Here is a 22,022-nt window from a genome sequence, read left to right as displayed (position 1 = left end):
TCTGCCTCCACCGTGTGTAACTCACCACCTAGGGGTGAGACTTCCACATTCCAATGATTTTTGAGAGCCTCCTCAATGTTGTCTGCATTTGAGCTTTCTTCCGGGCACCTTCCCAGGAACAAATGTCTGGCCTTACAAGTTCTTTTGCATTCGCTATGCTGCAAATTAACACTTAACGAGGGAGAGAATTTGTGAAGTGCTGACAAACAAGTCAGTGTTGAAGGACGTGTTGAAGGCCAGAATGTGGGGTTGGAAAGGAAACTTTCCCTCATTTAACAGTGAAGCGTTTTGCATTCTCCAACCTTCTCTAATTTGCAGTCTACTTTTCTGATTTTCAAGTCTTTCCCTGGCAACCCCTCACAGAGTAGCAGGTTGAAATGCCCTGTTCTAATAGGAGGCTTAGGTCTGGTAGACCCTTCAGCTCTGTTTGGAAAACTCTTCCCCTACAGACAGCATGAAATGCATTGTTGAGCCCTAGCTTCTCCCTGTGAAAGACACACCAGGTCATATTTTCAGGAGGCCCTGTGAATGGAGACTGGCTGTCCCCTCATGTCCACACAAGGTACAGCATTCACAACAACTACATGTGGTGAGAGCCACACAAGTGCTTCAGCACGTCATCAGGAAAGCTTTAATTGAGTAGTTGAAAGCTAAAAACAGTGGTGCTTTTTCCTGCATTTCCCAAGTTGCATAGGCACGATCATTTCTGTGGCTTGGTGGCTACTGGAAATGCTGCTCTGGAGCACTCTGCGTTGCCCAAATTGACAGTGCCACCACATGTAGGTACACTGGATTTCTCTGTCTTCCCTCAAGTTTTACAAGCAATGAATACTTCTCTTTATTTGCACTTAGGGTTGAAATGACTTTTCAGAGGTTCCCAACACTTGTAGTAGTTTTTATCTAGGCGGTTGGAGGTCTGGAGGCCCCATTTGGTGACAGCCAGACTGAGGGATGATTCAAACATGAAGGCCTGTTGGGAAGAGGGAAGATAGGTTAGGATAAGAGAGCAAGAGTTTGCATCCAAGCAAGGCGGCTCTGCTATACTGCAAATGGGAATTGTGCACATGGTCCAGCACTGCCAAGTTCTGCCTCCAGCCTGATCAACCCAGGAGAGAAAGCTCTTCAGAGCTGGCATTGCAATGCTGCTGTTAACCAGTTTTCAGGAGTATATTCCCTGCACGTCCAGGAAAGCCAGGTTGTTCCCACAGCTCTAGTTCGAAGTCTGTCGATGATCATCATTAGATTGTTAGGGGTGCGGAAAGGAGGACAGTCAGGGGTTTCACTTCTTTCTCCATAGGCTAAGACAAAAATTAAATTAATCAGCATGAAAATTCCCAGGTTCCTGCTCAGGCAACAATTTATGTGGGCAGATGATCAAAGCTGCCTGGCATCGCATGGCTCCAGGGGAGCTCCTGGGAGCTGAACAGTGCTGATTGGTAAGGGAGCTGAATGCTGCAGCAGTTTGGTCTAAGTACTTTTCCAGCTTGCCAGCAGGAAGCTAGGCTGTACTTTGAGAGTGGCACAGCTGCAGTATACCGTGCTGTATCCAAAATGATACTGACTCCCTTGGCTCCTTACCATGGTCCCTTCTGCAACCCTCTCAGGCTCCAGCTTGGCTTTGCTCGCCTTCTCAAAACAGTCAGCATCTGGCCCATGAGGAGTCATCATGCTGTGCAAGCTGGCCCCTCCGGGCTGGAAGCCTTCCTCCTTTGCTTCGTAGTGGCCTTTGATGAGCCCCATGAACTCACTCATGCAGTTTCCTGAAGGAGGCATAGAGAAGAGATGAGACTGGGAGGCATCACAGCTGGGCTGTGAGCTCCCTGACACACACAAGCTAAGCTGGGCCTGGCACTGGGTGGAGTGGAGGTTCCTAAGCCAGCTGTCACATGGAAGACATCGGGGATCCTACAGGCACAGCTTGTAAAGCTGTAAAGGTTTTACTGCACTCCCAAATATCTGGATTCAGAAACAGAGTTCCCTAACGAAGGTGCATTGAAGTTGGTAGACCTGTGCTTTTCCTACCACCTCAAGTTGTGTAAGTACTATGCCTGCATGCAGACTGCATGGTGGAACCTGATATTTACAGACTTGGATTAGAGATCTTAAAGCGCTGGAAAGGAAGTTCTGTATAGTCATCCCTGTGTTACAGGCACAAAATGCCTGGCCGAGAGTCTGGTGAGAGAGCCTGGTCTGCTGTCCCAGGCTATAAGCATGAAATAATTTTTATATTCTTCTACCACCTCCAGTCCAGCCAGGTCCTTCAGTAGCTCATGCTTTTGATTCATGCATTATCTACCTGTTTCTCAAGAGGCAACCAAACACAAGGAGCCAAATTTTGTCCTTCCCTGAGGAATAATACTTTAAGTAGACCCTCTGAAACCAGTGGAATAATACACTGCTAACTTAGATAAGGATCACTGTATTTCATCATTCAGTACTTACTGAGTTATGTTCCCTGCAAGGGAAGTACTTTAACAACTGCTGTCCCAAACTTTAAGCTTTAGTAGACCTGATGTGACTAGACAATATGGCAACTTTCTGCTTAGTGGTCAGTTTTTGCAAAACCAGGACATGCTTCTGTAACTATGTTATATATAGCCCTTTTTAAACACTAGTTCAGTCTTTGTTAAGTACAATCGAGACTCTGAAATGTTTAACAACAGAACTAATTTAGCTCAAAGCAGAGCTGGCCTATATATGTATGCAAACATCCATTAATTTTCATCCCAAGTTGTCAGTGTCTCATGTAAGACTGGATTGTTACGGGCTTTGCATTGAATCAGCTCATGTACTGTGCTTGACACATTCAGACTGCTGTACAGACCCTAAGAGCTGGATTGCCAATGCATCTGCAGCTGAATTCACAATATTGCTTAGGAAGAATTGGGCAAGTGAGTAGGAAACCAGGCTGAGACTTAAGAGGTCAGCTGTGTCCAGCTTCTTCAAAATTCTCCACAGGAAATTCACAGCTTTCTTACGGGACCCCTGATAACTTAGGTGTGCCTCCATTCCCTATGGGTAAAATAAAGTTTTCTTCAAGAAGCAGGATGTTGTCAAGTTAGAATTCCATAGGAACCATTAGATATTAGGTCACACTGTAATCAGAATCACACAAGTGCTCTCTCAGATACAGGTGCAATATATGCTCATGGTATAAAAACTGCATCTGACATTTTTCAACCTGTGATCCAAAGACCCTAGGAATAATTTACAGCCTCCAAGGATGGAGAAAGGTGACCAAGAGTAAGTCAGAATTTATGAGCTGCACGGCTACCTTTGTATGTGAAATTGTTATGGTGTGTAGCAGGAATATTTTTGAGTCACCACTGCTATATTTATACTTGGGGAAAAGCTAATGCAAGGTGAAAACTGTGACTCTGAGTTCAGCAAGATTATGTGAACACAGGATTTCCACTGCACCTGAGGAAAGGAGCAACAGGGGATTGCTGGCAAACAAAATAGGCCTCTTGTAAAATATATATAGAGAGTTCAGCAGCACTGAACATGTGCTACTTCTACCCCAGAACAGCTCTCTCCTGTTATGTCTCTCTTAATGGTACAAGATTTTCATCACGGCACTAATTTCAGAGAACTAACACATACAGTGTCTTGATAATTGACTGTTGCGATGTCTGCCTTACCCACTCAAGCTCTGCCCCACCTGGGGCTGGGATGGAGTAGACAACCAACCTGCTCTTCTTGAATTTAGTGCTCAAGCCTGTGGCCACAGTACCGTGGCCGAGTGAGTAGCTGCTGTAGCTGTCTGCACGGGTACTCTTAGCTCACAACACAGACAAGAGAATATGAGTTATTTCAGCCATCTTTTACCACAGGCTTAGCAAGAAAGGGACCTGGGAGTCCTGGTGGACAGCAGGATGACCATGAGCCAGCACTGTGCCCTTGTGGCCAGGAAGGCCAATGGCATCCTGGGGTGTATTACAAGGGGGGTGGTTAGTAGGTTGAGAGAGGTTCTCCTTCCCCTCTACTCCGCCCTGGTGAGACCACACCTGGAATATTGTGTCCAGTTCTGGGGCCCTCAGTTCCAGAAGGACAGGGAACTGCTGGAGAGGGTCCAGCGCAGGGCAACAAAGATGATTAAGGGAGTGGGGCATCTCCCTTATGAGGAAAGGCTGAGGGAGCTGGGTCCCTTTAGCTTGGAGAAGAGGAGACTGAGGGGTGACCTCATTAATGTTTACAGATATATAAAGGGTGTCACGAGGATGGAGCCAGGCTCTTCTCAGTGACAACCAATGATAGGACAAGGGGCAATTGCTACAAACTGGAACACAAAAGGCTCCACTTAAATTTGAGAAGAAACTTCTCCTCAGTGAGGGTGCCAGAGCACTGGAACAGGCTGCCCAGGGAGGTTGTGGAGTCTCCTCCTCTGGAGAGATTCAAAACTCGCCTGGACACATTCCTGTGTCATCTAGGTGTTCCTGCTCCGGCAGGGAGATTGGACTAGCTGATCTTTCGAGGTCCCTTCCAATCCCTAACATTCTGTGATTCTGTGAAGTTCATGTTGTTTAACACAAAGTGTCTGTGGAAAGGTAGCACAGATCTGCTGATGCATGGCAACTTAATCGTGGTAAACTGGCAGTGTGTCTCACCTCTTTGGGTCTAATACAAGTGACTTGGCACTACCCCAGCCAGTCAGGAGACACATTTCCATGTCACATTCATTATTGCAAATGAAAGCAGAATGACAGGGCAGGAATTTACCTGCGGGATTTATTTGGATGATGGCACAGCTGCCTACTGTGCTTGCAGGCACCACTAATTCTGCCAGCCCCCAAGACACTTGGAAATATTTCTAAGTAACAGGAGGAACTGGCTATTAAACTGTGGTTACTAAGTGTGCAGAAAGCCCCTCAGCACTTCAGAGTGACCGTGGGGTGACCTTCATAGCTTTTTAGCTGTTGACAGAAGGGGTGCAGGGTAGATAAGCTTTCCTCCTCAGTCTCACAGAGCAGGTTGCTTCATTTACCACTCTGGAAGGGCAATCCCATGTGGGGAACGGGCTTTCCAGCATCCATTCAACACAACATGTGGCCATGTGCTACCAAAAAGAAACAAAAAAACTCCCAAGAAAAAACAAACAAGCAAAAACCTGCCAAAATCACCCTTGCTATGGTGATGGCAACCAAATCCCCAAAACAGCAACTGTCTCCCTGCCTGAGAAGGAGCCCAGTTCCTGATCTCTGGCTTCTTAAATGCCAGAGGTACCTCCATCACTGTGCAAATGGTGAAGAAGGGCTCAGGAGAGCAAATTCACTCCTTTTCTGTAACTCCGATCTCACCCTGTGATGGCCTTGGCCAGCTCTACATCCCTCTGTGCTTCTCACCACCTGTGACACCATATTTTCCTTTCTCCTGTTCTGTATGTATTCTAATAAGATATTAAGCAATTCATGGCTGGATGATGGGACAATTTCTGATGCGTTTGTGCGATGCCAAGTTCAATATACACCTGGTCTCAGTGGGAGCTCCTTGAGTACAGACGCATCCATCTATGCAGACACAACCAGCCCATCACCTCTGAGTTTTCCTGAGATGCTCTAAGTTGAAACATCTTTGTTTTTGTTTGCTTTCCAGTGAGGACTGACCGACTCCAAGAAGCTGACTCTAACTCTGCCAAGGACAACAAATCAGACTGATTCTTCCCTGTGTGTTCTCTCAATTAAATGGAGGCTTGCTTTTTTTTCTGCAGTCCTCTACTCAAGCACGAACAGCAGAGAGCAGACTTACGGTGGTAGTATGGTGGACGGAAGGTGTTGTTAGCTACCCCCCATCGTGGGGGGAATATGACAAAGTCAGCCAGTGCCACTCCAGCACGGGTTGACTTGGCTGTCAGGACAGTGAAGATGGAAGGATCCTGAAAAAAAGGAAAGCAAAATAGCATGAAACAAAGGAGGGCTTAGAGCTATCTGTTCAAGTCATCCTGCTGGTAAACCTCACTGATGCAGCCTTTCCCTTGCCAAAACACTTTTACCACCTGCACCTGCTAGTGTGCTTGAGAGTTGTGACCCTGTGTGACAGCCCCCAGCATCTCAGTCCCATGCTGAACATGAGGGGCAAGAGATGGCTCTGGATGGTTCTTCCTTTAGGCAGCCTTACAGAGCCTTCACTGCCCCAGCAATCATAGAATCATAGAATAGTTTGGGTTGGAAGCGACCTTCAAAGGTCACCTAGTCCACCTCCCCTTGCAATGAGCAGGGACATCTGCAACTAGATCAGGTTGCTCAGAGCCCCGTACAGCCTGATCTGGAATGTCTCCAGAGATGGGGCATCTAACACCTCTCTGGGCAACCCGGCCCAGTATTTTACCACCCTCATGCCACCAATGATGCTCTCGCATCTGGTGGCAGATGCAAGGGAGGAAGATGGGGTACTGTAATTCCAGGAGCGGTCTCCAGCACTCCTCCTGCCACTAAACCCTCCCTCTGCCTTAGCTGGTTACAGAGGACAGGAACATCCTGCCAGAAGCATCTGGCCTCACAGCCCCGTTAGCTTACAAACAGGGAGAACAAAGTGCAGATAAACTGTGGCTTGCTTCAAGGGTTTTTGAAATCTCTAGACCAGTAAAGTGATTTTCTGGGCTTTGATCCCAAACCCATCCGTCTCCTGGCAGCATTTTCTGGAGTTTAAACAATAATTTCTCTTGGTTATCTCACTAGAAATGTCCCACTCTCCTTGCACACCCACTTGCAGAAGCAGCACCAAGAGATGGCATCACTGTGGGCACCTCTCCCACTGGGCTGGTTTCCTTGTTAGAAGAGCTGCTCACATTAGTTTTGGCTTTAGTTATTTTCCATAAGATCTAGAAATTATTGCAATGAAAGCTGCCAGCTCTTTGAATGAATTTCAGTGCTGGGCTCAGCAGAACCAGGGGAAGGATCCTATGCAATTGCAAGAAATAAATCAAGGCAAGAATTTGAAGCAAAAATCTTTTTGCTGAGTTGCATGGTGTGTGTTGGCTTCAGTATTCAGCTCTCCTCCAGGGTGCAGAAATTCTATGCTAAGCTGCATAAAGCTGTTTAAGAAGCTGATCAACCCCCAGTTATGTCTTTGTACCACAAAGGAGGTTGTCTTTCCCTTCAAGTGCTTGCTTTGGGCCTAGGGAAAGCAGTGCAAAAGATTTCACGCTGTTTCTTAGAGCACAACGTATCTTTTTAACAGGTGCCGGGCCCTGTAGCTCAGGGTGAGTTTGGATGGTACAATATCCACACAGCATTGCTCTGCCTTGCCCAGCTCCAGGACTTACCGCGTGGTCGAAAGCGACGGAATTAATGACCATGAATTTTTCCAGATGGTATTTGTACGGCGTGTAGTTCCCATGCCAGGCTACGACATTGAAGGGGGAGAAATCCTACCAAAGAAAAGAGACAGAGGGTTACCAATACACAACCTTCCAATTTTGCTACACGTACGCAGGGCACTGCTCTTAAATTAAAAATGGGTTTAGTGCTGATGTACAGTGCCAGTACATTGGCAGCCTGGAGCACAAAGCCCTTTGGCACAGCCCGATATTGCAACGATGTGGTTTTCCTGAGCATCTCCACATGGTGAGCCTCAGCCCTGCCTCTGGGGTTTGGTCTGTAAGGGCTTCCAAGTGCCCAGGCAGCACTTGAACAGCTGCAACACTAGCTCTCTGCTAAGGAAACCCTGGCTTTTCACAGCAGCTCCAGCTAATCTTTTCTACTCTGTCACTGTGAACGTGTGGAAACAACGAGGCAAAGAATCTGGTCTAACCAAGTCTTCCCAAACACTTTTTTTCCAGACAAACTAGCCTCAACTGGGAAGACGAACAGCCCGACAAGGCAAGGGCTCAGTCCTGCTCCACTTAACCCAGCAGGACCTCCTGACACAACATCCATGCTACCAAGTTGCATATCCCAGGCAATGCACCAGCAGTCACTATACTTCAGTGTCACCTGTTCTCCCAGGGCATCCTCACCTGCTGGGCTGCAAACAGCTTGCCCTGGTACTTGCTGATCACCGTGTAGCCCCCTGACACTTGGCGGTCCTCGTACCACGCAACGGGCACCAAGAAGTCACGTGGGTTGGCCAGGCCATTGGCTCCTGCAGAAGAAAGAGAGATGCCAGAGCTCTTTGGGCAAGCTGCAAGCAAAGTGAAAGGCTGGCGCAATTTTCTGGTTTCATGGCTTGTGCCCTTCTGCTTTTTGAATGACTTTACTGCTTCTTGGCCCACCATGAAAGCTGAAATAGTAATTACTTCTCGTCCTTCTACGAGCAAGATAATCGTAATACACCCCTTATGTGACTAAGACAGGTCTCCCCTAGTTGCCATCAGAACAAGATTAGTACTTCGTCCTCAATTAAACTCATATAGCAACTAGGAATTAAGTGAAAAACGAAGGGTGAATTGCTCTCTGTTCCTGGACATCATGGTGGTTGGACACTTCACCATGCAGAAGTTAGAAGGCGTGTCATGAGGGGGCCAAATGCATTTCTGAATGCTTGCAAAAACAGTAATAAAATAAGGGCTAGTGATACTTGCAGACTATGGGCATACTGAGGTGTTCGTTAGCGTGAGAAGTGCATTTTCAAAATGCAAAGCACCATATGGGTCTTGAAGTATTTGGCTTTTTATCATCAGTATTATTGTTACAAAGTGGGTTTGAATTTTTTGGATAAAAATGCAGACATTACTACCTGCTGCTAAGGTTTAACAGTCAGTGCTTTTCTCCAGCTGTCATTTTTCAAGTGAAAAGTGAAGTTAGAATAAAGTAAGACTGAAATACAAAGGATCTTGGTCTCTGAGGGGAAGGTGGGTAGGTGGTGAGAAGAGGAGCTCTTATAATTGCCACCTCCTGAAAAGGTTTACAGGCTAGTGCACTCCTTTTCTTTTTCTCCAGAAAGTAAATGTTATAATAGATTCCTGCATTTTGGAGACCGAAAAAAAAAAAAAGCCAAACAAAAAAACCAAGAACAAATCACCCCAGTCCAACAGTGTCTGCAAAACTAGCTAATGGGAAAAAAATGTTACGAACAGGCTGGGGCAACAATATCAATAATCAAGTGGAGCAGGCGCAGAGTGCAAGAAGTGGGTGAAGGCAGGTAACCTCAGCTGACTGAAAGGAAAGCTGCTGAAGAATCACTGTAGGCTCGGTGCTCAAAGACTCGTGTCCAGCACATCACATGGGAGTGATGCTCGAGTGGGGTCCCATTAAATGCCTGCAAATTGGGCTGGTTCTCCACCACAAGAATGACCGGCTTCAGTTTCACTACACCTAGGAGGTATTTGCAAATCCCTTTGAATACAGATGGGCCATGCCAAGCTTGTTACTGATGGATAATACCTACTCAACTTACTTCAAGCATGGCCAGCCTTTTAGATCTGACTGAGGGTTATAAAACAAGCCCAGTCTAGAGCAGGGGAAAAGCCCAACCCAACCTAAAATGAAAATCAACCAACCAACCCCAACACACGAGTCTGGAAGTGGAAAACTATTGATATGAGCTTGGTAGTTATTTTAGCTCTTAGGGAAGTTCCTTTTCCTTCCACTGAGACAATTTCAGCAGCATTAACTGTTTTTCTGAGCTAGAAATATTTGGAGGTGAGTACTCCAGGGATAAGGAAGGAGAACTAACCTGAGCTGAGCACCTCCAGAAAGCTGGGAAATGATAGGGGAACCAGTGGGGCTTCAGGTGCCATGCACCCTGGCAATATCTTTGTCACGGCAGCTAAAGTCTGTGTCTTCGTGATCTATGACATTGCACAGACCAAGAGGCAGCTGGCAGAGAGGGTCTGTGATTTATGAGATCTGTGCTCAGTGAAAGCAGATCCGCCCTGGCAGCACAAAACGGAGATGTGAGTGTGTTGCTGATTCCAGTCCTGTGCCGCTCATTTTATTCATTTCTAATTCTCCAAAGGGAACAGCTTCTGGCATTAAGGGACTCTAGGCTCTAGAGCTCTAAAACACCTCTGTTAACAGAAATGGGGTAAAACCCACTTCATTAAATCTAAAATGGTGCTTCAAGAATATCTGTTGCCTCTGAAATATACCTTTCCTTTTACTGGTTAAATTCACTCCTGTCACTTCAGTTTATGCCATATCTGTAAGTAAGAGGCTTCAGTGATGATGGCCTTTTGAGGTTTTTTTTGGTAGGAACAGATTCAGAGCCAGCAGATGAGGACTGCCAAACCAGAAGGGAAGAGAGAAAGTGGAAAAGGCAGTGTGAGAGAAATGATCCCTTCAATCCCAGGGGAAAATCAGGGTGACTGAGCTGTCACATGTAGTTGGGGGATGCTTGCTCTGCAGGGGAATAACAATGCTGGGACAGAAAGTGTCTTTAGGAAGGACTGTGTGCATGGAAAGGACTGTGTGCATGGGAGATAAAAGGATAGATTTGGGCTTGTAATTCCTGGCTGTCTCTGTGAAATTCACTGTAGGTCTGATGGGAGAGTGTTACCAATGGGTCCCAGGTCAGGCAGCTCAAAGTGTGCACCATACACCTCCAGGATGTAGCCTCTGGTGTCTCCAAACACCTCCACACTGAAACGCATTCCTTGCTGGAAAACAAAAGAAGACTAGGATCCTGCCAGGACTTTCCTGACAAACCATAAGCAGCTGAATGCAAGAGCTGGCTTGCTCCAATGTTGAGCTCTGAGCCACAGGCAAGGCACAGGCAGCCCTTACCTGGATGACGCAAATTTCATTGGGCTCCACTAGCATCTTCCCAAACTCAGTCGTGATGAGCAGTTTTCCTTGCTGGGGCACTATGGAAACAAAATCCAGGCAGAGGAGCTGAAGCGATGTGGCGAATGCCTTCATCTATGTCTGCCAAGAGCACACAGTCTCCAAGGAAGAGCAATTGACCCTTTCTGACTCTGCTTCACGGCAGCACCGGGTTCCCTCTCCCATGCAGAGCCTTGCAGCAGTGATGACCACACTGGAGGGAGAGTTCCAGACCAGCCCCATGGTCCCCTTGTCACAGCAGGTACCTGCATGAGGTTAGGCCATCCAGCACCTTGTGGTCCTTTGGTGTAGGGTTTGTGCCACAGTTTGAATAGGTGGGACTTGATACATTTGGGGCCATACCTGTCTGTCTCATGATCTTCACACACAAAGGTGCACATACCCATCCTTGTTGTGACTGTGGCAGTGTGAGGTGTCTGGGAATAACTATTCTCCCTGCTTCCTGTGGGTAGAAGCAATGCTTCACCAATGTCCACATTATTTCCTGTGACTGTCCTGGTGCAGGAGAGCTCATGTTTTGACTTCAAAAACTAGCAAATTTACAAAACCTGCCCTAGCACTTTTACTTCACAGTAGTGAGGAAGGTGAGTGAGTACAACTTAATAGCTATTTGATGGGATAAATGTTTCTGTTGGCGATCTCAAGGCATTTCTGTCACTCGGTCAAGAAAGATACAAGTAAGTATCAGGCTTCCGATACCGCTCAATATTTTTTGGCATGTGCACACTTTGTGTGCCAACCTCAACATTCACTGTGGCAGTCTGGTTGCCTGAGGCTGGCGGAACGTGGGATGCTAAGCTGCCATGCCAAATACTCTTGGACTGAAGCAATGAAGGGATCTAGCTGTAAGCTGTTAAGAAATCCTGAGACTTATGTTTTCCAGAAAACCTCCGCCTGTGGTGTGCCTAATACCAGTCTGGGGAGTGCTGGGAAATGATCCCTGAGCACCATGCCAAGGAAGCTGGGTCACTGCTCAAAAACAAAGCTGAGGTCTGGCACAGACGTGCGCTCTGACATGCACAGGAATGGTGCAACCAGCCTGACACCCCAGTTGGTGCCAGGCCACCAAATCTGGGTGGCATGAGGGTGAAGCTGACCTTCTCCTCCAGATCACAGTTGTAGGATCCAGGCTCTGGAGGCAGACAGGTGGCAACCAGGGTAGACCCTTGTAGGGAAACAAAAAGCCAAAGTGTCAACTCACCAATCAGGAAGTCGCCATCTGAATTATAAAGGCATCTAAAGAAAAAGTAGAACAAGAATGTCAAGGTACTGTAAACCACCAGTGCTTGGACATACCACAACCCCAGCTGGGGAGTTTTGAGCTGGGAGACTGACATGGCAGAGGTTTCTCCTTTGGCACCAGAAATGCTACTTGTGGGTAGGCAATGCAATATGTGGGCCAGTGAAGAGGAGGCAGGGAGGTTTAATGTGCCTGGCCTGGAAGAAGGATGTCCTACAACCTCTGCCAGGTCTCTGCCTTTGTGTCCATGGCTGCATCAGGCGTCGTAAACTGGGGAGTGGGGCTGAGCTCCCTTGTGAGCTGCTGCAGGGGGTGGTGATGCCCATCAGAGGCATCATGCATGTTGACCTCAAAGGAGCAGCTCCAGTCCCTGGGACAAGAGCACCTGGATCCAACACATCCCCTCTTGCTGCATCTCGATGCCCAGCTCCCTCCTTCCCACCCACTTCCCCAGTGCTTGAATATGGAGCAAAGCCTACTTCACAAACACCTGCCATAGACACCATGAACACCTTTGCCTGTGCACATGGGAGTACAGGTACACAGAGGCAGCACTGCTGGGAGCAGCTGGCTATGCTAGCCACCAGCAGGCACAGAATCACAGAGTGGTTGGGGTCGGAAGGGACCTCTGGAGATCATCCAGACCAACCCCCCTACTAAAGGAGGTTCACCCAGAGCAGATCACACAGGAATGTGTCCAGGTGGGTTTTGCATGTCTCCAGAGAAGGAGACTCCACAACCTCTCTGGGCAGCCTGTTTCAGGGCTCTGGCACCCTCAAAGTAAAGAAGCTTCTCGTCATATTCAGATGGAATCTCCTATGTTTCAATCTGTGCCCATTGCCCCTCATCCTATTGTTTGGCACCATTGAAAAGTCTGGTCCCATCCTCTTGACACCCACCCTTGAGATATTTATAAACATAAATAAGGTCCCCTCTCAGCCTTCTCTTCTCCAGGCTGAACAGACCCAGCTCTCTCAGTCTTTCCTCATAAGAAAGATGCTTCAGACCCCTAATCATCTTTGTAGCTTTGTAGACCCTCTTTTCAGCCTTTGGACTCGAGCACCATGGTGACAGACATACACATGCAGGCAGCCAGCCCAGGACAGCCAGACCCTCCAGTGTAGCAGTCACTGACCTGTTGAACATGGAGGTGTTGCAGACAAAAATATGGACGGCAATGCCATTGCGTCCTCTGGGTTCTCCAGCTCCGCACAAGGTGTGCAGTCCCTATGGGTGAACCCAAAGCATCAGCAGCAGGCAGTGGGGCAGGGGCTAGCTCCTCTTCCTCCCCTCATCCCACCCCCTTGCTGGGGCTCACCCCCTCTCCTCATTTCCCATACCACTACCAGCCTGTCCACATATGGCCTTTGGCCAAACACGTTGGCTTTTCTTTAATATCTCAAGGGTTTATTAGCAATCCATGTGAGCTGATGTTTTGCAGAACAGGGACTGGGGAGAACTGGGGCTTGGGGCTTTTTGAAAAGTTTCTTGAAAGCCAACCAAGCAAATCAAGTCCACTGTCAGGTGGTTGAAACCTGGGATCCTCTCCTTTCCCATGGATGCTCTGCAAGCCAGAGGTGTCAAAACCACTGCTGTTAGCCCAATGTTGAGCATTCCATGTGCCCCGCTACCTCCTGAGGGGAGCAGAGATGGAGGATGCCCAGATGCCCTGGTCCCCCAACTTACGCTTACGAAGTCCAGCTTTTTCTGAGGGGCTTTTGGGATCTCGAAAGGTTTCCATCGCAGCTAGATTGCAGCAAGCACAAAGCAAGAAAGCAATACCAGTTGTTATAACACAAACGATGGCAAATTCAAAGGAAAGCAGACCCCTGTCCCTTCCCACTTCCCTGTCCTATGCTAGCTGAGGTAGCTTTCTCTTTCCTCTTTGCCTTGCTTAATTTGGTTTGCACATCTCTTTTGATTTAGGGAGCTTTTTTTCCTTTTGAATATAATTTTGTAAAAAAATTGGCAGGCTTGTGTAGTGCCAAGGTTAAAAAAAAATAAATCCTATTTAAAAGCTGTCTCTTCCTCTATTAGTAACAACACTGTTGAGAGCAAAGAAATTCAGATGAACCAGCTTTCCACAGCCAAATTGTCACAGTCCTGTGCTCCACGCTGCGCTGGATGATTCACTCCCTCCATGACTGGAGCATAACACTCCTGTTTGCTTCACCTCATTTTCCCCACACCCGAAGCAAAAATATCTCTACCTGCCCGAGGGGGAGCTGCAAGGAGCGCTAATCGCTTCTTGCAAAGCCTGTCAAGATTCTCAGGCAGAAGGTGCCAGAGGAGTTCGAAATATTTATTGCTGCCTATATCATAATCAGGGTCTTGCAGCTCTTGGGAACGAGGTGCTGCGGCACCTCTCTGAGGGATGTTTCAGTGCAGACCAACCCAAACATCTGGAATTAGGAGTATGCTGGTGTGACCATCTGCCAGAAATATCCCCTGCATGAATACACTTGACCTCAGATGGAAGTGCCTGTGACTCTGGGCATCCATGAGAATATTTTCTTGCTTCTGTCTACTTCATCTGGTGGTCCTTGCCATGTTTTTAAGCTGGTACCCTGAGAAAACAAATCTCATGGGACTTTGTGTCCTTGCCTGCTGCTCCTCAAAATTTTGAACTCCGTGTAGAAATTCCAGCTAAATTTGAAGGGAATTGTGCTGCTTTGTCTGAAAATGAGTTAATTTTCATTCACACAGTTAGAAACCTTTCTTTTTCATAGCGCAGTCGTTATTTGGACTTAGTTTGAGAACAAGGAGATAACAGCCCAGGAGAGAGTTAGTGTTTTTAATTGCTCTGGTCTGAGAGCCAATTCTGAGCACTCTGCCCACAGGTGTGAGGCATCAAGGAAGGGGGGCAGAGACGGAGCAGAGCTTGACTGACATACATGCTGATCAATAAGAATATTCCATGCCATCAGTGTCATGCTTCACATTTAAGGAGAGTTGGAATCTTTTGGTCTCTCTCTCTTTTTGTCAGAGCTGGGACAGAGACCTCTTTAGGGGAGTTCTGTTTGGGACTTTCACAAGTTCGGCCTTTTGCCATCCTGCTGTTTTGCAGAGGCCTCTGGGCCTTTCTGCCTTTTTCCTCTCTCCAGGATCGGCTGTTGGGACCAGTTGCTGTTTCCTGGGACTGGCTGCTCAGTGTGGATGGAGTTCATGAGGAATTGCATTGAGTATCTTTTATTTCATATTTTATTTCCATTTTTAATATAGATATTAATATTATTAGTAGTATATTAGCATTGTTATTTTATTAAACTATGTTTATCTCAACCCATGAGTTTCTCCTTTCCCTGTCAATTCCCCTGTGTGGGGGTCATCCAGCCCACTGGTGGCAACTGACATGGTGCCTGGCCCCTCTCATCCGAAACAGTTGCAAGATACTAAGCCACTGCCCAGCTCTGCGCATCTCTGCTGCATTTGGGTTTCCCCAACGCAAGAAGAGCAGAATGAGCTCCCTGAGCCAGAAAAGAAGTCCAAGACAGACAGCAGCAGCCAGCAATGGGTTGCTTAAAACAGGAAAGCTTTTAGTGTTGTTTCCCTGATATATGATCCATGAGCCTCCTGAGATACAGCACCTTTGTGCTTACTATTACTTTTATAGGTTTTCTCTCTCCAAGGTTTGTCCAATCACTTTTTGAAATTATGCTCATTGTCTGGCAAGAAGTTCCACAGTTAATGCATTTTTGTAAAGGATAGCCTATTTTTTTTTCTTTTTTTCTTTTTGAACATGATGTTAGTTATTGGTATGTGTTTTCCCTCTGCCTCTCAATCTTAACTTCCCTTGGTCATTTCTGTTCCAGGCTGGAAAGCTTTCTTGTTTCAGCATTTCTTGCATGGATGCCACCCCATATTTTTTCATTATCTTTGTCCTCTTTTCTGTTTTGTCCCCTGTGCCTTTTATAATTCAGGCAATATTAAAGAATGTTTTTTCCCATTGACTTCAATGGGCTTTACACAAAGTGCCTCCATATGGCCATCCTTTTAGATGGATGACGATTGGGAAAACTCCTTTAAGTGAGCTGGGTGAAACACAAAGCACCACTGGGAAGCATCAGTCTTGTCCAACAAACTGAACCTGGTCTCTGGCTCTGCTTGAGAGAGGATGAGAAGAAAAGTGGGAAGATGGATCCCGCTTACTGCTAGGAAATAGCCCCTCTGGGTTTGATGATTCCCACTGAAAGCAGTGAGAGGGGAAGTGGGCAGGCACTTCGTTGATGCTCCCTTAGGTAGAAGAGGTACTGGATGTAAATGGCTTGAGATGCTTGAGAGCCGGGCATCTTGGAATTACCGTAATCATTAATAACCATAATGATAGATGCTGGCTGCAAGAAGGCACCACAGTTGGATCAGGTGGTAACAGAAGTCATTGGGGCTTCCTTTGGGAAGGAGTACCAAAGGGACCTAAATACGAGCCTGTCACTGCTCCTTGGTCAGTGGCTGGAAAACATATTCCAGCAGAACTGGGAAAGTATTTAGACAAATGGCAAGGCTGCTGGGAGGCTGGAAATTAGCTAATGATGATGCATCGAAGGGCAAAGCCTGTGAGGAATAAAAACCGATGACCATAAGATGATGTTGAGAAGAGCATGGCAGGAGGAGAGAGTCAGATTAGCAAAGCTGAACATTCTGGGACTGACAGGGAAGAAATAATGATTAAAGATGATGGCAAGGCCATAACAGAGGAAGACAAATGCCGTGCCCCTGCGTGACTCTCCAGAATGAAACTTGATTTCCCCTGAGGGCTGCAGGGAAACAGGCTGGCAGTCAGCAGCCTTTCCAAAAGTGCAGTGAAGGAGGGGATGGATGGCAGAGACATGCTGATGCTCGCCCTGCTGGGCTGGGGCATGATAAGCCTTTGATGGGGGAAACTGAAGAGGAAGACAGAGCAGCCTGAGAGATGGCCAACAGGAGTCCACAAGGGAGACATCAGACAGCACAAACCAAACCCTGTGACACTGGGAAGCAGCACAAGCACCCATTGAGGTGGGAAGCAACAACCATTGCATTGACGGCTGTCCTTCCTTGGATGACCCATAGGTGAGAAACATCAGGTGGCAATCAGGACCCAGCTCTTGTGTTGGCTAGACCCCCAGCTCCCTACAGCTCTCCTCAGACCTCTTGCAGCTCAGCGCCTTTGCACCCCTGGTTGGCTTAATATTTGACTGTCCTCCTGGCAGGACCAGGGCTCTTTCCAGCAGCGTTACCTGGTTGGGGTCAGGTTCAACTTCATCCCAGTCATGTGTCAAGTGGCCTTCCTCGAGAGCTTTGAAGGGTTTATGGCAGACTGAAGGCAGGATCCGATATAGCCAGCTACAAAGAAGAAGAAGACCTGGATTTGCCCGAGGAAGAGATTAAACCCTCTGGGTGGCTGCTGGCTGATTGAACTCCTAAAGGCATGAATAACATTTACATTGGTGGCAACTGGACCAAAAGATGTATTAAATATCAAACACCAGCACACAGTCAGAGACTTCTAGAGAGATGGCTTTTTATCATAGCTTCTAAATAAAAATATATGTTGTCATATGTAGGCAAATGTCGATATGTGTGTTTACATATGATTACATATATTTACATTCACACACACACATATGTTTGTAAAAAATTAAGATAGAGCTTTATCTGTGCCTGAAATACAGCAATCTCAGAGGTGGAAAAAAAGCCCATTTAAACACAGCTACAAAGGAGCTCAGACAAGACAGCGATGAGCACAGCATGTAACTGAAAGTACAGAGGAGCTTTCAGGAGACAGAAGGTCACAGCCAGTATCTGAGCTTGGATGGATTACTGAAAGTAACCTCCTACGCCTGGCTGGCCATGCCCATAGGACTACCATCAAGCCCATGCAGCCAAGACCAGAGTTTTCTGTGGGATAATACTGTTGCAGGAGGTCCCCCATTCCTCCATCACTGCCTGGGACTGTCATGCTCCATCCTTGCTGCCCGCTGTGTCTGTGGCTGCAGCCCCTGCCACCCCCACCGCTCCGGCATCTGCACACTATGCACAGGCACAGCCCAGCCCAAAACTGGGCTTTTAATCAGGTGGGAGAGCAGAGGTAATCAGGAGAGCCTGAGCTAGGCAGGGCTGCCAGTGCCTTTGATGTGTTAACAGCGGTGGTTGCAGTTTGGGTGGGTGGGAGAGGGGAGGAGGGAGCTCTCCCTTGAGAGCTGGAAAATTTCCATGAAGGACATCTTCACGCAGCAAACAATGAATCATCCTTTTCCCACGCACACTGCGAGCCGGCACCAGCCTGGAGAGCGGGGCTCTGCTAGGCAGCTCAGATGATGCATTTGCCTTTCATTTGAATGAACAACAGAAGGGAGAGAAAAACCGCTATGGGAGAAGCAAATTGAGAAACCCATCTTTGGCAATCTGGTCAAGGCTGGAGCACAATGACCGGGACAGAGCTCTGGGACATTTGCTGCTAGCTGGAACAAACTGTCCCCGGCACTACTGGGAGTGCGAGGTAGTAAGCAGTGTGCTGGGTGCCTGGCACTGGTTTGAGCCCCTGGCCAGCCCCAAAATGGGCACAGCCTGAGACAGTGCCTCACTGGCCCTGGCCAGCTTGCAGGAGCATGAGAGGGGAAGGGAGGAAAAAAGAGGGAAAAAGGGAAGACTCTTGCTCAGAAGCTTGGGTTTGACACTGTCCATCAGTTGCTTACCTGTGCCAGTCACAGCAGTGATATTTTTGCAGTAGCATCAGGGCTGAGACCCTGAAGTTGTTTTGCGCAGCACACAGACCCCTGAGGATGAGCCAGCCCCCCTGGACATCCCCTCCACTTCCTCTCCTCACTCAGAAAACTGTTTTCTTCCCCATCCCAACTCCCCCCTTCTCAGCATTTTCACAGCCCACTCACCCCACCCAATCATCCTCTCCCATGGTTTTCTGCTCTTTCCCCTTTCCAAGTGTGGGGTGGAGGTTTTTCACCCACCCAAGCTCACAGAAAGTGCTGGTGGCACAGAGGCAGCCTCTCCATCGCTCCCCCATGCTCACCCCAAATGCCCCACATCCCCTGCCCACTGCTGGGGGTCATGGTACCTTCGCTTGTTCGTGTGTCGGGGGCAGGTGAAGGCAGAGCCCGAGAGCTGTTCAGCGTACAGGCCATATGGGCAGACTTGTGGGTTATTCTGAATGGAAGGAGAAGAAAAAATAAGGAGTGAGAAGCAGTGACAAGGGATTTAGCTCCAGAGCCCCTGATAGAACACTGTGGTGGGTGGCTGGCACCCTGATGCTATGTGGTGAGCTGTGCTCCTGAGTCGGTGTGTCAGTCCCAGCAGTCGTATAGTTCTTGCTCCTGTGGGGCTGGGTGCTCTGAGGGTACCAGCCAGACCACAAAGCCCATTCCCACATGCAAGAGGCCACAGAAATGCCCTAAGGATTTGGCATAACCATTGAGTCAACATGCCTGCTGCTAGAGCAAGCTGTAAGGGGCAGTGATCAGTAGGGTCAGCAACAGGAGCATCAGGGAAAAATAAATTATTCCCAGTGTTTACAGACTGAAAAGCAGACTGTTATTACGCACAAATATTTTTGAGACCAAGTGTTCAGAATGGCAGGTCCAGAGCATCATGTATGTCTGGCTTTCCAGAGCGCTGATGAAGACTCACAGCAGCTGCACCTTTGCTTCTTCTCTCCTGCTCCCTAAATGCCCCCATCTCCTCCTGCCCTCTGCACAGGGAAAGGGTGCCTAGAGTGGGCATTTCAAAGGTATGCTGCCTCCTCCTGCCAGTGCTATTTGCTGCCCAAGAGCAGGAGTGATCTGTGTGGTAGTCTTTGCTTTTTTGTAGGGCTTCTGCACAGTGACAGTTCTCCTTTGGAGTGCAAAGGGGGCACTTTCCCACTTGCAGAGACGTGGGTGCAACAAGCACAGGTTTAGCAGCCCTTGTGAGATCATAACTGAAGGACAGATTCTTCCTTTTCAGAGAACAGAATCTAAACATTTTGTTCTAAGTAGGCCAGCATCTATTTGTTTGAGATCAGCAAGAAGCAAAGGCATCCAAGAACTGCAGGAAAGAAAAACCCCAGTGGGACAGTCATACACCATTTGCCATCCCATCTCCCTCCTGCAAGGTCTAGTTTAGCATCCTGCCACCCTGCTGCAGCTGAGCGGATCAGCCATCCATACGGTATCAAACATTGCCCTGACAATGGGCAGAAGGAAGAGGTAAAGCTCTCATAATGCACGTAGCTTCCATCCCTCAAACTCCATCTTGTCAGTATGGGTATGCAGTGAAGCAGGGGGATCAATAGCCCTTGTCATTTTCATCTGAGCCAGCACGACTGCAGATGCCAGTCTTATAAATACTGCAGAGGAGAAAGGATCCACCTCTGGGACTGGAGGTTTTTTTTTGTCTAACTCGTTTTCAGATTTTTCTATTAACTCTTTTCACACCGAGACCAAACTCTGTCCCAGAGGAGAGTATCTCAGCCAGGAGCTGGAGTGGTCTCTTCCTCTGGAAAGCAGTGATGCTCTAGGAAATCACAAGGAGCACATCCACCACTGCCCACTGCCTGTTCAAACCAGCAGCCACCACTATCCATTTCCCAATTTTAAGGTGTCTCGTATATTTTTTGTCCACCCATCTGCTGTAGCCAGTCTCAGAAACAAAACACTGCACTAGCTGAGCCATCAGGCTGATCCAGCACAGCCGTTTGTCTTTCTTGTGGGCACACTGTAGGCTGCAATGCAGACCTAGGGGGCATATATATGTATTGTAAGTGTCTTTGTGTGCTGTGTTACTATCCATGCAGGCACACAACCTGCAAAACATCAGAACTGGGGAGAGCCAGAAAATTCAGGAAAAGCAAAAGATGAAGTTCCCTGTTTGACCTTAATTCTGCTGCCCCCTTTTGCACAGAGGATGAAGAGGAGCTGACTTGCACCAAGGGATGCCACTGACTGAGCGTGAAATGCTGCCATCCAAATTCAAGGGATCACAGAATGTTCAAGGGAGGGCACAGTTGGCCTCAAAATGTTTGCTGGTGTAAAGGAGACCAGCACAAAGGAGATGAGAGAGCTTAAATTCCTCAGGGTTTCGTTCTTGCCTCTGTGGCCCAACTGGCTAACATCACATGGGTCATGATCTCTTTCTCTAAAACAGAACGATCCCACATAATTTATTTTAATCTAACATTTTTAGAAGTTACTTACTTTTAAGAATTAATCTGTTGGTTTATTACCAAAGGAATTCATGTCCCCTCCCTACAAAGAAGCTGCTCTCCTGCCAAAGGCTTATAAGCCTGCTTCATCAAACCAAATTTCTGCAGAAATCCTAAAAGTAGCTTCTCCTGCCTGAGCACTATCTCTCCACCAAGCTTCAAAATTCTGCTCTGGTTTATTCCAGAGCCAACGGCTTCCTTCTTGGTGTGGCTGAGCCACTTTTACTGCAAACTCCTTTTGGAAAACAGCTGCTGTTGAGCAGAGGTAATTCAGGCAAGTCTTAACCCCCAAGGTGAAACTTGGAAGCTCACGAGTAACTTAAAAATAGAAAGCATGAATGGAAATCTTTAATTCTGATTTTTGCCAGCATCTTCTTATTCCAGCCCTGCATAAAGAAGGCTCCTGGAGACTTTTGTGGTGACAGAGAGAAAGGAAACATGTTAAGACTGAAAAGAAGCCTAGAGAACAGATATTCACTCTATTCCATGCCATTTTAACAAATCACTTAAAAAAACCTTGGTACCTGTCCCTCCGGTAAAGCTCCTGGACAGCGTGGATCCTCAGAAACGTGTTCATTTCCAAATCCTGACATGTACTGTAAAATAAACCACACAGCTCATCAGCAGTTTGAAAATACAAGCAAAGCCTCTCCAAAAAAATCTGTCCATTGTTTCCCTCCTCTTTTTTTTTTTTTTTTTTTTTTTCTTTTTTTCCAGTGCCTGGGGATGGGGGAGGGCACTCTTTGTATTAAATATGACTTTCCTTAGTGACCCACTTGCATGTTGCCATGGACCCCCTGAGTTCCCTTCATTAGCAAACCATATGGTAGACTGGGAAGCTCAGATAGGATTTGCTCTTCTGTTAAATCTACATGTACACTTTGACCAC

At 47.5% G+C, this 22,022-nt stretch overlaps 1 protein-coding gene across 1 annotated transcript; it reads right to left on the bottom strand.

Moving 5' to 3' along the window:
• Positions 1-722: 722 nt before the first annotated feature.
• On the bottom strand, positions 723-21,915 carry HGD (homogentisate 1,2-dioxygenase; the record flags this gene model as incomplete). Its single annotated transcript, XM_082076179.1, has 14 exons — positions 723-970; positions 1,579-1,760; positions 5,746-5,872; positions 7,262-7,366; positions 7,955-8,079; positions 10,435-10,534; positions 10,662-10,741; positions 11,923-11,957; positions 13,097-13,188; positions 13,648-13,707; positions 17,178-17,283; positions 19,013-19,101; positions 21,658-21,729; positions 21,910-21,915. The coding sequence occupies 14 exons, from the start codon at positions 21,913-21,915 to the stop codon at positions 839-841; spliced, it is 1,311 nt and encodes a 436-aa protein (XP_081932305.1). The 3' UTR covers positions 723-838.
• Positions 21,916-22,022: the final 107 nt, after the last annotated feature.

The sequence above is a fragment of the Streptopelia decaocto genome, assembly GCF_964273445.1.
Source record: "Streptopelia decaocto genome assembly, chromosome: 1".
NCBI classification, from domain to species: Eukaryota; Metazoa; Chordata; class Aves; order Columbiformes; family Columbidae; genus Streptopelia; species Streptopelia decaocto.
This window is presented reverse-complemented; position numbering and strand designations above follow the sequence as displayed.